Here is a 16,397-nt window from a genome sequence, read left to right on the forward strand (position 1 = left end):
GTCCCTCTCAAAGCCAGACTTCATACAGACAGCTCTACTGACAGCTAATGCAGCAGTACAGCTCACATTCTGATGTCCTAAGACATACCTTCAAAACAACTGAATTTAAAATAAATAATAATAAAAAAGGAAAAAAAATGAAATACATGATACTTGTACGTATTTGCATACAGTTACAAGTTCCTAAAATACCCCAATGGGATAAGTATATAAATTATGCTTTCAAAAGAGCAAGATGAAAAAAACCACACCAAAATCTCAAAGTAACAAAAAGTCTTTGAAACAAACATATGTTAGAAGTCTGTTGATACGGGTAGAACTCCTCCTAGTGTGACTTTCTGGATGCCAACAAAGAATGCTATGAGAGGCTATTCACTTTCAAAGTTTACTCTTTGCATTTATACCAATTCCTCAGAAGTAAAAAAGAGGCAGGAAAATAATGGACATGGGAGCACTTAAAAAAAAAAAAAAAAAAAGGAGGCATAGGGGGTGAGAAAAGCAAAATCTAGTCACTTCTGCCTGCCAAGTTTTTTTTGGTTTTTTTTTTTTGGTACTTTGCAACCCAAAAAATTCTAATTCTGGGGGAATTGTATAAGTTACAAAACAGCACATACGTGCAGAACTTTTGCCAGAAGTGTCAAGACTGACATTTTGCTCTCAGGAGGTGAACCTTTGGCCCACCAGCTGTCAAGTTTCCTCCAGTTTCTTAGCACAGCTGTGACCAGTTTCACTCCTTGCTGCTTGCGTATGGTACGCTCCCTAAAACTCTGGTCTAACATGCCATTCAAAATGCTTCCAACCTGGAAGGAGAAGCAACAGACAGATTTCTTAATCCCAAATGAAAGGATGATAGTATCTCTTAATTCATATGGGCAAGAATAAAACAGATGCAGGAGAACAGGACACCTGACCGATTAAAAAACTAAAAGAAAAATAAAACCCCTTCAAAATAAAACCTCTTTCTGCCTGACTCATTATCTGTTCTAAAATCAGACCTAAATTAGAAGCATCTTTTTCTTCTTAGACTCTGTTGGGATGATAAAATCAGTATCCAAAATTAGAAGATCTTAATTCTATACCACATCCTTAAAATATATCTGCATTTAATGGAAAGTAAATGCCTAAGGACATTTGAAAATTCTACCCTGACATATCAGCAAACTTAAGTTTCATTTATTGCATCACATAGCAATGCTAGATCTAAATCTCAAAAGCAGAAGTTTCTCTGCTGGAAATTAAAACCACATACTTTTCAAAAAAGAGACTTCTATCCAATGTGCTCCAGTTTCATTTAGTGCACAATGCAGAAATTCCTTCCATACCTTTTATGTAAATATGTGGAAATAAATGATAATACAGAGTGACTTCAAAGATGAATACCTGACAGTTTGAGTTAGAGTGAAGCAGAGCAATAGGAGAAAGAGCATATATGCAACTTTTGCATACATTTTGAAAAGAAACAAACCATGGCATACCAGATATGAACTAAGGATGCTTCAATCTCTTTTCTTCACAGTCTAAGAAAGACCTGTCTAAAACTAATGGCTGCTGCCTTCCAAACCTGAATTCTGCATCCTCCTCTTGAATAGCTGGCAACCACCTAATACACTGGATTAATATTATCAACCTTCTCATTTCATCAGATTTGGATGGATACAGTAAAATAAACCTTATTTTTTTCTTCCAGTAAGAAAGCAGAAAAATAAAGAAGTGAGATCTTATCAAATGTAATCCATAATATATATTTTGAAAGTCAGAGAAAGAAGAACAGACTGCAGACAAAAGTAAAGTGTTTGTTTGACCCAGGTGGGCTATCTACCTTAATTAAATTAATGAAGACTTTCAATACTATTGCCACATGCAGCCAGTTTAAATTAGTAGCTTATCATTTATAAAAGACACTTTTAAAAGGAAATCTGTTGTAGCATGCAGGAAACACTACAAAGTCATGACAAGAACCAGCCTTTATTTCAGGTCACAGTGGTTGCATATATGTTTTTTTCTCTTTCTAATATTTTGATCTAGCTCTACTTTAGTCCTGTAGACTAAATGCCCACTAGTGGTTGGAGATGATTTTCCCATTGAATTTTATCCAAAACAAATCCAGCCAGCATGCTCTGGGATAAACTCTACAATTACAATTAAAGCACAATAATTGGGAAACAAGCAGACTTGCTTTGAAGGAACATTCTTGATCTGAAGTATATGCAAAAAAACTCTTGAGATTTATAGATTTCAAGATAGGTAGTAGGTAAGCACTTCCCATTCAGTTTGATGCAAGATGACAGACAGCCTATGTTATGTCAGGTTGTCAGATTATGACAAAAAACAAAAAAACCCCAAATAACACAACATCGTTCTACATGCAACTTAATGCACTTTCTCACAACACACTCAGTTACATCTACCTATAACAACAAGTATCGTTTTTAAGATCCTCATCTGACTTTGTCCTTTTAAAGTAATCTAATACCATTTGGGGATTGCTGACAGACGATTCCATAAGCTGGACTAGGATCACATCCAGGTTTCTCAGCAGCTGTTGATTGATGGTTTCTGTGAACAGGCTGTAGAAATATTGTCCATGAGAGAAACTGATCAGGTTCCCTTGGGATGATCCTGATAATGGCACAGATAACACCACTGTGTTCAACAGCAGACTTACTAGCTCCTCACACTGTGAAAATTAAGATAAGGAAATAGTTATCTCAAGCACATTAAGTTCCACTCATTCCTTTCAAAAGTGCATGAGGTTTTTAAACATCCCAAACTCCTTTGAGTTCAGCAAACACAAAAGTAAAGCACAAAATACCAAAATGCTTGCCATCTACAATTGTCACTCAGTTAAACCAAAGAATGCTTACAGTTCCTTGATAGGAGTAGGAATGAAACATCAGTCTCATCTACACAAAATATAGGTAGAAGACTACTGATGATGACTATTAAAAATAATGATTCAGTCTTAAAACTGGAGAATTGTATCCCACCTGGTTATCAATAGCAAAGGCCAGCTGCAGGAGTCTGTCAGCTAATCTCTTACTGCTGATGTCTAAAGATGGAAGAGATATCCTTTCACCCCCAGGTGCAATCCCTCTATAAACAACTGAAAGAAGCTTAGAGGCAACTGAGCAATGAGCCCCTTCATCCTGTGGAAATAATCAAACAAGTGACAATTAATATAAGCTGAAAAAAAAAAAGAATACAAAGGCCTATCAAACTGTAATACCTTTCAAAACACCTGAACTCCAGGTAATTTTCTTACCAAGTGACAAAAATATAGCATGCAAAGATACCTTCCTAACCGAGGAACATTTTTAACCAGACAACCTGTTGTCTACAAAGTTCAGAAAACAATAGTTATTTGGAAATCTGGTTCCTCCAGATTTTTTTTCAGATAACAACACATCTACAGAAATAAAATTAACAGCTCAGTCAGAATGGGTGGGCCACACAAGTTAAACCACACAGATGCTTGAATATCACTATACTACAATCACAGCTCTACCTTTTCTTTACAGGTAGAGGATACATGGCAAATACCCCACAAAAAGGAAATACTTTGTTACTATCTAAATATAGCCTTGCTTATCGGTAAACAAATTCTCTCAGTCCTTATGGCTGTCCCTTAGCCAGTTTTCCTTCAATCGCCCAAAGGAAAACAGAGGGACTACAATAAGAAACTTTGTAGAAATAATTCTTTTGTGTACTATAGCCCAGATCCCCACCCCCCAGCTGTTCTCCATCCTGTTTTCCTGCAACTCTAACCCACTATATTCTGATCAGTCAGAAGGTACTTTTCTAGCTTTGAATCTTCTCTGTTTAAAAACTCTTGAAAAATGTGTCTTTTATAGCATAATAAGTCCTGACTTTTTGAGCTTTCAGTCTCATGAATCTCACTAAAAGGAACTTTAAGGTAGATTCTGATTGCCTCCAGGCCCTGTAAACTGGAGAAAGACAGACATTACTATGAAGATTGATCAAATCACAGTATTGTGCTTCACAGATTTGTAGAATATGCATATTTCTGATCCTATTCAACATCAGGTCTTCACTACTGATCCCATTTTGCAAAACTTCATCTCATCATGTTTTCATGATGACCTTTTACACAATAAAAGCTCTTCCCTGTATAAAAAAATATCACTGTTATTTTCTGGTTAAAGTTACCTGATTATGAAGTACAGAATGCAGCAGACCAGATTTCTGGAGTTGCTTGCAGGCAGAAAGGATAGCACTCAACCTAACTTGATCAAAACGTGCATCTGGATTAAATAGATCCACAGAACAAAGGTCCTCAAGGCTAAAGAGAAAAGAGAAGAATAACAATACATTGATGGGCAGCTCCATACACAACAGTATTTATTTTCAGTTTCTCATAGTGAATGGCATTTGTTATGAACTCATGCTTACCAGAAAGCCCCCCCTTACCTCTGTGGTGTGATTCTTTTTTTTATGCACAGTTTCAAAGATTCTTGATAGGGAGATTTCATCAAAGCTTTCATAAGTCTTACTGAGATATCTGGGAGATTTTTCATGACTTGCACATCAGCAATGTTAAAGCCTATGTTTGATGGATCACACACTGTCATCACCAGAAGCTCTATCAGGCTTGCATTAAGCAATTCCTTCTCAAGTAGCTAAAAGAAAAATAAATAAAAGATTTTTTTAAATATCCACTTATATTTCCTTATTTTATTCTTTTTTATAACTTAGAATAGTTACTCTTCCATGAATTGTAAGTGACATTCTCTATGAAATGTCTGACTTTCGATCAGTTGTAGAGAAATGAAGTATCTACACAAATTTACACAGGATACAGGATCTCATCAAGCTGCTCATAAGCTCTTTTATGTTTGCATAGGCCTGTTTCAGTCTTGATTATACACCTGTAATCACCTTGAAGTCCAGATGCAATCTCTGTGAACATTATTATAGATTTAACGGAAGCAGGAGGCAGTCAGTCTCAGAACTAAACCTGGTGGTGTAAATTTCCTATGAGACTCATATGTACTATACTTCATAGAGTTAAATACAGTTTATATTGCATCAAAGCCAGACAAATGGAAAAACCCAAGTATTTATAATGAATTCAAGGAAGAATTGCCAGTCTTCCTTTCTGCTTTTTAAGCAGCTATCACCTCCACACATTTAAGTTCCACAAAAAAAGTTCCACCTCAACATGAGGTGGAATTCCTTTGCTGTAAGGGTTACAGAGCCCTGGAACACACTCCCCAGAGAGGTTGTGGAGTCTCCTTCTCTGGAGACTTTCAAGACCCGTCTGGATGCGTTTCTGATTGACCTGTCCTAGTTCTGGTCCTGCTCTGGCAAAGGGGTTGGACTTAATGATCTTCAGAGGTCCCTTCTAACCCCTGACATTCCATGATTCTTTGATTAAAGGCCATCAGGAGTCATGCATGAAATACTCACTGCAAGTACTCCATAGAGAATGATAGCCACACAATCAATAAACATGAGTCTCATAGTCATCACAACAACTGAAAGCCATAGGAAACACTAATTCCTCTAATCAAAACTACATCAATCACTAAAAGTGCAAGATAATCCTGTTCACTTACAGGCAAAGATGGTAACAGTTTGAGATGCTTAGTCATCAATTTCAACTAAAGCACCTTTGAAGCTGCTATTGTCAAGCAAATGACATGTCATCACAATTGAAACACAAATCTTTAACTCTGCATGATTTTTGTATCTTTTATCCATGACAGACTTCAGTGCCTACCTTCCAGAAATCCTGCTGGCATGTTTCCAGGATCATGGTGACAAACTCCATGATTCGCACTACAATGGTACACTTGCTGTAATTATACACATCTCTCTCTTGTGGGCTGAACATGCTGCCTCTTGAACTGCAGTCAAAGCACTGCTCTGCTGCATGGATATCATGCAAAGCAATAGTTTCAAGGAAGAACTGCACAGCCTCCAAGAATGAGGACCTTTCATTTATACCTAAGATGAAACATAATCAGTTGAAGTGATACAGTAGCTTTCCACCTTTAAATATATTATGCTCTGCTGTGAAGTTAACAGGTAGACTGAGATGATAATTGGAAAACCACTACATGCCACACCAGTATTTTCAAAGATCACAAGCCAGTTCCAAATATTAAGATTCTGGGCAGTGAATGGTACCTGTCTACTTATTATCATTATAAGCCCTTATTATGATACTGATTTAAGCATATGTAATAAAAAAGATTTAAATCCCTGGTTTTGAATCATTTGGCACGATGCTAACTGCATCCAACCATGATCTTACAGTATTCTTTTAAACTAAGACAAAGAGGACACTGACAAACTACCTTGGACTTGTATAAGACTTCATGTAACTATGCAACTGTACTGTCAGTGACAAATAGCATTTTGTTGAGACCTGCATGAATAATAAAAGAAGAGAAACTTTTTGATTGAGACACAATGGCTACACAAGGCATTACTATGCACATGATAAAAATTCAAACATAAGCCTTCATGACCTGGTGCAGCTGAAGCATTAGGAACTGAAGAAAGGCAACGTGTACTGAGCTTGAAGTGTACCTCATTTGTTGCCTTCTGCTATCTCCTTTCAGAATTTAATAAAAAGCAGATAACAGCTTTGGAAGGATTTTTTTTTTAAAACGCATCTATCAGGCTCAGCAGCAGAGGGAAATAAATTGTGGGGTTTTTTTTTTTGGAGACAGTAAAAGAAGTTGCTGGTGAGTGGAAGACTTGAGAGACAGAAGTGGTGTTTCTGTACAGCATATTTCTAGGACTAAGAGGAAACATTTTAAAATATATTATTAATAAAATACTACTTAATTTAGAAAAAAAAAGCCAGTACAACTGTCATTGAAAATCTGGGGAGAATTTCTAAAATCTATCAACTCTACATTCAAGAAAATAGCTTCGAGTGCAAATTAGAAACTCGTCTTGGATGGGCTTTCTGTAACAGACATGAATGAACCTAGGGCAACAGTCAATGGCTCACCCAGTATTTCATGAGGTTTGACCATTTGCAGCTCAAAAAATGTATTGTAGCAGTCCAGAGCTGCTAAGAACATATCCATCCACCGCATGACAGTCTGTAAACTGAAGGGCTCCTGTATGCCACGGAGAGTTGGCTGAGAAAGGATCCCAGATGGATTTTTGGCATCACTGCCACCTCCTTCAAATTTGTTAATGAGGAAAGAAATATCTTGGTCTTCTAGAACATTATCCAGCCAAGAACATGGAGAATTGTGTCCTGATAGAAATAAAAATATAAAAATAAATGCCTTAGGAAAAACACATTTCAAGCTAGTAAGAAATTAAAAGCAAATGGACTGCATGTCCAAGCTTTGTATTTTATATTAAACAGGACCTCCTAGCAGAGAAGGCACAGGTTCTGATCTAGCCTTGGTCACACTACTTAAATTACCCTCAAGGAGGATGTCCATTTCTGAGACACTGGCAACAACCAGCAAATACTGCCTTGGTAGCTGCATGCAACTACAGTTCTGGGCCTATAAATTCTCCTTTCTGACTAGAAGGAAATTTGCAATAAAACTCTCTCTTACGCCCAGAAACCCTGAGGTTCTCACAATATTTGATTTCCCATATGAGCAACTACTTGTTTTTTATTTAGCAGCAGTGAGCGAAGAGACATTTACTTAAAAAATAATTTTTCTTGTAATTAATACTTGGCACAGAAAATGTAGAGGCAAGGCATGCACAGTGTTTAGAAAGTAAAGGCAATAATATACTATGAATTACAATACCTGGTAATAAAGGAACAAATTCATAGAAGAGCTCCATGGCTTTATGTCGGCACTCAGTCTGAGGTCGTCCACACTGCACCAAGAGCCACGTGACAATGTCCCCAAGACACACTGACTTAGTAGTTGGAAATCCTCTGCACAAAAATATTAGGGATTAACAGTCCTCATGACATCTGCCAGGAAACCAAAGTCTTCCAGTTGAAAAAAAAAAAGTCAAAATGTTCCATGAGCATTATGAATGTCCTTTTAGTTAGCTGATGGAAGCCCAACTACATTACATTGAATAGCTCTTCTACAAGCACTCCCTGCACTGTTTTCCTTTCCCCTCATTCTGCATTGGATCCCCAGAGCAAAGTCTTTGTGGCAAAATCCTGAAAAGCACAATCAGGTCTCCTTCCTTCTCTTTGTAACACTCAAAGTGACAAAAATGGAGATTAAAGCTTAAATACACCTCTCCAGTTTTTCCCTGTCCCTAACTATCCAGTCTCCTAACTTACCACATGCCACAGCAGTGAGCTAACTCCCAGACTCCACTTGCCTGTTTTTTTAGAATCATAGGATAATTCAGGTCAAAAAGGGACTTCAGGACATCTCTTGTGCAGCCTCCTGCTCAAAGCAGGGTCAGCTCTGCAATCAGACCATCTGACTCAGGGCTTCATCTAGCCTGATACTGAAACCATTCTTATTCCTTCCACCTTTTTCACCACCCCTCTTTAATGACTGATCATCCTACTGCTGCTTGTCCTATTTCTGCTAATGGTTACAGATTTTTTTTTTTTTTTTTTTAAAAGAAAAGGACTGGGAGGGAGGAGTTTTCCCTAGATGCTTCATAACACTCGTGCTAACATGATAAACACTGCTGTGGAGGAAACACATTTTTCTTTCCTTTCTGTCATTGCTAAACTAAAGTCAGCTCTCTGTTCTGAATTTACCACACTGGAATGAAGAATGACCATCATGATCCTTTTTTACCATGTCCATCATTTCCCACCAGTTGTTCAATACACATATCAGGAGATCCCTCTCAGCAACAGTCACAGGATGAATTCCCCATCCAGTTTAAATGTCAATGGAACTACAGACATTGTTAACCAAAATGTAACCTTTAAAAAGGAAAAGAATGCCAAATAGCTTACCGGGGTACTCGCCGTTTTCCTTCCTTGTTCAAAGAATGTGCTTTATGTTTTATTATACGCTTCAGGTGGTTAATGGTGTCACAACATTGTTGGGTTGTACCTGTTAGAAAGAGAGAATTGCCATGTACAAATAAATGTGAATAATTTGGTTAAACGGATCAAGGTATTATCACTATAGAAATAGTGCAAGAGACTTACACACAGGATGCTGTCTATCACCTCCATTACCGTGCTTCTACAGTAAATTTTTCAAGACCACAGAAAGAAATAATGAAAGAGCAGACATGTCAACGTGGCCTGAGCCAAACATGAGGCCTCTGCTATAGCAATCCCTGTTCTAATTTTCCATGTTCATGCTTACAGAAACTGTAAAATCTTCCCACACAAATATTTCTTCCAGGACCTCTATCATATCCTGAACTGTTTCTCTGAAAGACATAAATCTGTGTAATATCAGATTTTGGGTTTACATTCCAATTACTATTAACTGGTAAAAGTCAAAGCTTTAAAAACAAGGAAAAAAAAATCCCAAACTAGTAGTACTGAGGAATCATTAGTATTGTGGAAGAGGTCACAGATTCTTCACATAATTACATACTGTTGTAGAGAAAAATGACAAGGTAACCAGGAAAGGGTATTAGAAAATGGTGGAAATCTTCCACAGAAATATACAGAAAGGAGCAATGTTTGTTATAAAAGTGGAGATCTCAAGATTTTCATCAAGCTTACTCAACCTGGAAGCACCACTGGCACTTCTAGGTTACTAACAAACTGCAAATCATCAAAAATGGAAAGAAATTCTTTCTCTGAGGCTCAAAATCTTCCATTATAAATTGCAAGGAATTGATTCAATGTGTTTCTAACTGGATAACAAATTACCTCTCTAGCAGTAATGAAAGAAACCTCCCTTTTTTGCAAAAATAAGCACATTTATTTTCCTACAGTAACAGCAGGTTTGTTTTTTTTAAAATCCAAGATTCAACAGGAAGGCTTTTTTCTTCATTCCATAATTAATTAATTATAGCTCACCTAATGATTTCTCATCTGTATGGGCTAAAGCCAGACTTTCCAGAAATACAACCAATGCTTCAAATACAAACTGCTCCACCAAAGAATTTTCTTCCCTTTAAAAATGAGGAACAAATTTGATGAGAAACATGAGTAGAGAAAGCACTAAATATAAAATTCTATTAAAAAAAAAAACAACAACAAAAAAACCCCAACCCAAACAAATTAAAATACCATAGAGATAAAATGCATAAGATGTTTGCACAAATACATTTAAATCATTCTAAAACACACTGATGAAATTTGCTGACCACCATTAAAAGGCATAAATAACTTCCCATAAACTTGGGATAGAAATTTAAATGTATATGCTCTCCACTTGCAGAAAGCCTAAATTACAAAGCTTACCTACAACTGAGCAAGTTGAGTTACTCAGTTTTAAGGGTATCTTATAAATAAATAGCATGAGCATCAGCAGATGACTAAGTTGTACACTTAATTCTTTTTATATCTCCTTGGCCCTTTAGCCCGAGGTAGTTACTGTTTGCAGCTCTGTCTGCTCACCTGAATTCTCTGTAGATGCTGTTAAAAGCAAGTGCTGCACCCAGCCTCTTGAAAGCACTGGGATGAAGAGCAAGACTGTACAAGCGTTTAAAAAGAGACTTGGTGTTTGCTGGGCTTTTCTCCTGCTGCCTTGGTGTTGTCTGCTTAATGGACCATTTCAAAAATTCTCGTACACACTGACCACAGAAATCTCTCAAAGTGCTGTCAACTGGATCCACTATGCCACCCTGAAATTACACAAGAGTATTTCATTACAAGAACGAAAAACCCTGCCATTGTCTCAGCACAGTATTAGAGCAGCTTATTTACAAAGTATGATTTTTAAGTTTAGAAACTGTACAGTTTCCTAGAAATTACATAGCTTCAAAATTACAACTGTAATTGTAAGGAGAGCATTTCCAGCCCTCTCAACATGGGACTAGGTCTCAAGGATCTGGATATCTATTCCTGCCTCAGCTATCACTTTGGGAGTCTTGTCTAAGCCTTCTTAGTTTCTGATGAGCCAGTTTCCTCTGTTTTAGAAGTGGTATTTAGAAGTGGTGTTTTTAGAAGTTTAGACAACACTGACTTTCATTTATAAAAAGTACTGCAAAAACCTCCTGAGATATACTTTTTCTCCAACAACTTCAGCTCAGTGCTTTTGCACCTAGTGAAAGTAAAGAAACTTAGGAGGAAAAAAAAAAGCACACAGCAAAAGCAACCTTCATTTAGAGGTGGGTGTGAATGTATTTTAGTAGTTTTTCTTATAAAAGAGAGTGTATCATTAATACTACAAAGACTCTTAAGATGCTACACCTGTATTTTGAGAATGGTAAACAGAGAAATCCATCATCAAAATCTCAGTTAAGAAACACTAAATGGTCATTAGAACTGTATGTATATTAAAGAAAACTGTCAAATTGTTTTCCTTCTTTCAGACAAATAAGGAGCCATTATATCTGTTTGTGTGGTCCTGGATCTTTCAGCAGTAAAATGATGCTAGTTAAAAACAAAGTCACATGGCACAGAAAAAAAAAAAAAAGATAGACTTACGACCTACCAAGATAGCTTCTAGGAATGCCACCGTATCTTGACTCTCAAATTTTTTGTTGTTTGTAAACCAGTGAATAAGCTGCATGACCAAAGGTTCATACAACTGCCTTGTTACCTGAAAAGAGTAAAAGTCAACTACATTGATAGGAATAGTATATTTCGAGGCTATTTTGCTATTCAAGTATAAAAAAAGAACTACTTCTTTGAGAAAGGGTCTATAAAAGGAATAATTGGCTTTATATTACATTTTCCTAACAAAAATTTAAAAAACATAAACATCTGGTTAACGGCTTTCTCTTCAACTAGCCTCAAAAGCTTGTCTCTGAGACAAAGAACATTGCATGCCACAGACTCACACACCAACATCCAGCCAGGAAAAGAAGGAAGTTTGTTTTTAAGCTATATTTTGATCTAAAATCTCTCTGAATCTTTACCATATACATTACTTAAACTTGGTAGATTTCAATAACTCAACCTGTAAGTCAACCTGATTGACTACTGTCACTCTATGACATGAAGGGAAGAACCATTAAACATATATGCATACGTACATGCTCATACTACAGTGTGCATTGGTTTGGACTGATCCAGATAATATTTCCCTGTGGTTTATGATCAGCCTTATGCCAGTAAAAGTTGGTTCACCTAAACTGGTAACACAGCTTCCAGTATATTTTAACGGAGCACAAAGTCTCTGTTAAAAAATATACCCTGGATGCCAGGGGCAAACAGCAGCCTGAAAAGCCACAAGATCTGCAATTTCAGTGGAGAGGAACTTGTGTATCTATTCTGTTCTGTATAAGGAGGAGAAATACAAAGTTCAGATGTTTAATTTAAATATATCATCCTTAGCTATCAATGAGGAAGCTACAAATTCTCTCCCAAATGCTCTTCTTGCGGGCTGTAATTTTGCACTCATTCAACGCTGAAATACACAACTTCACCTCAGATTAACTTACCACAGAAAAAGAGAAGTATAGAAATCACATGCAATGATACAGAACAACTGCAATCACAAACTCTCTGAATTCCTAAAACATGAATATTGAAACCCTCATGTACTTGTACACTCCTTTGAATTACACTCCATTATTGAAATCTTTGAAAAGACTGCCACCCAGAATCCTGAGAAACTACCCCTAAAATAGAATTTCAGTTTACAAAACACATTACTCTGAGCGGTGGGGAAGGGGAAGGCAATATGTCAGAATAACTTCTAACAAGATAATTTCTAAACAAAATCATAAATCCCCACACTAAAAAATATTTAAAACATGCTAAAATACTTGTAAAATAAGCTGTTTACCTGGTCTACATCACAAGCAAGACGAAGCAGTATTGGGAATACTCGCTTATGCAAGTGGTACATGGGAGGAGGACCTTTACATCCTTCTGGCATCTGAGATGCTTTTCCCAACATGTATGTGACTATGCTGTGTAGTAGCTCACATGCTGCAACCTGAAATTTAAAAATCCCTTTGGTTATGCATCCATCACGTTCAGAGAAGACAAAATCGTGGGCAGGAGAGAATGAGTCACAAGAAAGGGGGTATTTGAGAAATCATTCCAATCGATGCTACATCACTGTTCCAGGAATAATCACATCTATGGAAGTCATTTATGCACATTCTAACTGGCCTTTCTCCTAATATTTTAGGCTATCATGTGCAATCACTCTGCAGCTGAATAAAATTGATCACTGAATAAGTGACCCATCATTACACTTTCTAGGACACCTCTGTTCTAGAATCTCCTTGGACTCCCACATTCCAATCTGGCAAAGCAGCAAAATATTAGTTTAAGTGCTCTGCTGGACTGGGCCCATAAGTTCTTAGGCTAGGCATGAGAAGGAGATAAAACACAACTGAAGAGCAACTAGCTTAAAATCATCTTTATATTAGGTCTGACAGATCTTTTAGCAGCTTCTGCTCTTTAGCTTTTAAACATTCAGAGTAATGTCATAATGAAAGAGCACTAAAGAAGGCACATTGCAACCTGTAACTAATTTAAAGAGGTCTTTCTTAATAAGGAAGACATTATTTTATGCAGTATTCATCAGCTAACATAAAAAAAATATGCAGAAAACCATCAATACTTTTGTTTGTCTGTCACTTGCAGAAAGAGCTAGTTCAGTCACACGAGGCAAGAACACATCCAAGTAGATGACAGGCTTCATATCTGCAAATGGTACAGCAAAGCTCAGACGTTTCTCAGTGTCCCAGGATACACATTTCTTCATCATCTCTTCTGCAGAGGTAGCTAATGCATTTGAAAAATATCAAATCAAAACATTAACCTTTATATAATACGGACAGAACACGTATTTCTTGAGTTCAGCCAAAAAATCTGTACCTTCTGACTTAGACTTCCATACAATGTTAATGATTTATAAGTTACTGGATGTAGCAAGTACCAGAAGTATGTTAGAAGGACAGTTTTATTTTCACATCCAAACAGCTGTTTATCCAGCACATGAAAAAAGCAATTGCAGCCAACATTTCAGGAGACAGTTGCAGCAGCCTCCAGTTTCAATACAGGCAAGTTTGGAGACAATTATAAACCCAGAAGACAATGAATCACACTTGATTCAAAATACTTCTTTGAGACATCCAGTATTCTAGTTCTATTTTCTACTGATCTAAAAAAAATCTTAAAGATCAAATCAAGCAAGAAGATCCAACATACAGTTGCCTGCAGTTGCACAGAAAATTACTATGACTACGTCCCTCCAAGGACAACTGCTATATTTACTCCCTTCCCTCTCTATATTCCCATATTTGTTAACTTGGTTGACAAAGTCTGACCATGCTTTGTATTTAATTTCCATAGATTAATGCTACCTTCCCACAATATTCCTGAATAAGGAACACAGAAGTACTTGGCAGAAAGAAAAGAACAAAATTTAAATCTCATGGTTGGGTATTTACACTGTACTTCTCCATTTGTGTTTTTATTAGATAAAATATGTCTTTTTAATAATTATAATATAAAGCTTTATCACAGACTGAGCAGAGAGAAGCAGAGGAGGAGGGACTCAAATGGAGCTCTACTGCCTGGACATCCTAAAGACATGGTGCACTCACAAGTGAAGAATTAAAACTTCTGAGACATACAGTTCACAGTCTGCAGCTCTGAAAAACTGGATGAAGTGAGAACTGCAGTAAAAAGGTGGAAGGTGGGAAGAGGTACTGAAGAGTTACAAACTAAGCAAAGTTTTAAAATGGCTTTGCAGCCAAAGGCTGAAGGCAGGGAATAAATAAAACCATACTCTTAGATGTATATAATTTTTTGCCTTTAACTGAAGTTTTCTACACACTTTGTGCATTCCATAGTAAGTTAGTGAATACTTTGCTCTCCTAGACTCCAGAAAGCAATTCTGTTTAAACATGAGTAACAAAAAATACCTGTCCTTGAAAAGACATCAGAGGCATATAGAGTTTTATTTACACTGACAGAACACTCACCTGTAATTAAGTTGTGGTTGATCTGCCCTCCCAAAGACCCCAGAAGGCGTGCCACTCTAGTCCTGACTGCTTCCAAGGACGGATTGTCATCCTAAATGATACAGATTTATATCAGCAAAATATATTTACAAAGTAAATGAACGTTTTATGTCTCTTCTTAATAAAATGATGAAGAAGGTAAAATAAAAACCTGTGGGGAGAAAACCACATCAAACAGGAGAACAATTTTCATTCAATAAGAAAAAGAGAGGGAGGTTAGAAAACATTTCCATCACATTTTGTGTACTTTCAATTGGCATTTCTGAAGTAAAGGATAAAATTTTACATCACAGACAACACATACCTATAGAATGTCATAGTAGTCTAGAAAATGAAAAGAAATCCAAAGTAAAAATTACTTCTTTCATTTTATTTAATCCCAGAATTTAAAGTTTAGATCCTGTATCTATATGTAAGCAGCCAACTGATTTTCATAAGCTACCTGTATGGGATGTAAAATTTACTCATTTTGTTTAAAGACCACTAGGTTGGAAAGAATTATACATATATGTATATAAGATTAACTATTAGTTTCTCGCCTAAAGAAGGTTTTTTCCAAGTTAGTTTGTGCAAATGAAACTACACTTATTTTGAGCTACTTGACAAGCCACTGGTCAAAATGGTAGGCATGTCTAAGACTATGAACCTATCCATTAGATAGTTAAAAAAAAAAGTTACACATTCAAAAATGGTATTTTTGCACCACTGCTAAGCTGGCACCCAATTTAAGGTGTAGGAGTCAAATTTTTGTTTTCATAATATATTAAGTCTAGCAGTGATGCTGACTTACTGGTTCTTCTGTACACATTCCCAGCTTCCCATTCTCACCCTAGAATACAACACCTCTAACGTGTGTGAGATGCTGTAGAATGTGATTCACTGAACTATGCTAAAGTAGAAATAATCCTCAAAAAATCCCCAAAAAACCAAACAAAAAAACCCTATCCATGTTAGAATGAAAGAGAAACAGAGGGAAGTGATTATCTCACATTTAATTCTAAAAAGAAATAATATTCTTACCAATGAAAAAGTCTTTGCTTTTCTTAAACGCTGTATCAGAACTTTATTAAATCCCTTCTGGGCTGCTCGAGAAAGTTTCCTTACCTCCCAGTTATTCTGGGATTCAACTGATGAACAAAAAAGCAGCATATTAAGATTAGTTCATTGTACCAGCACCTCATGCATCTATTCATTTCCTAAAAAAAACCAGCCTGGGTTTGTTAGTTTTTATTTTAAGAAAGGATGATTACTCTTTCATTTAAAACCTTTATTAAGGAAAATAAGTCTCAGAGAAAACTAAGCTGATTAAAGAACAAATCACAGAGAAACAGCTCATAAAATGACTACAATTAATGGTTGTTTGACAGTGGCAAATAAGCCCTAGTTCAAGAAAAAGGTAA

At 36.5% G+C, this 16,397-nt stretch overlaps 1 protein-coding gene across 1 annotated transcript in view; it reads right to left on the reverse strand.

The window, feature by feature from the left end:
- PRKDC (protein kinase, DNA-activated, catalytic subunit) overlaps positions 1 to 16,397 on the reverse strand; it is an 83,827-nt gene that overhangs the window by 50,741 nt on the left and 16,689 nt on the right. Inside the window, exons 22-37 of the mRNA XM_071737504.1 lie at positions 16,018 to 16,124; positions 14,959 to 15,049; positions 13,590 to 13,753; positions 12,801 to 12,953; positions 11,502 to 11,609; positions 10,463 to 10,689; positions 9,920 to 10,014; positions 8,891 to 8,990; positions 7,755 to 7,888; positions 6,986 to 7,240; positions 5,741 to 5,967; positions 4,429 to 4,637; positions 4,168 to 4,300; positions 2,988 to 3,146; positions 2,474 to 2,677; positions 615 to 800 (exon numbers count right to left, since the gene is read on the reverse strand). Coding sequence (XP_071593605.1) covers positions 615 to 800; positions 2,474 to 2,677; positions 2,988 to 3,146; positions 4,168 to 4,300; positions 4,429 to 4,637; positions 5,741 to 5,967; positions 6,986 to 7,240; positions 7,755 to 7,888; positions 8,891 to 8,990; positions 9,920 to 10,014; positions 10,463 to 10,689; positions 11,502 to 11,609; positions 12,801 to 12,953; positions 13,590 to 13,753; positions 14,959 to 15,049; positions 16,018 to 16,124 — 2,552 coding nt within the window. The remainder of the gene's footprint in view (positions 1 to 614; positions 801 to 2,473; positions 2,678 to 2,987; positions 3,147 to 4,167; positions 4,301 to 4,428; positions 4,638 to 5,740; positions 5,968 to 6,985; positions 7,241 to 7,754; positions 7,889 to 8,890; positions 8,991 to 9,919; positions 10,015 to 10,462; positions 10,690 to 11,501; positions 11,610 to 12,800; positions 12,954 to 13,589; positions 13,754 to 14,958; positions 15,050 to 16,017; positions 16,125 to 16,397) is intronic.

The sequence above is a fragment of the Heliangelus exortis genome, chromosome 2, assembly GCF_036169615.1.
Source record: "Heliangelus exortis chromosome 2, bHelExo1.hap1, whole genome shotgun sequence".
NCBI lineage: Eukaryota > Metazoa > Chordata > Aves > Apodiformes > Trochilidae > Heliangelus > Heliangelus exortis.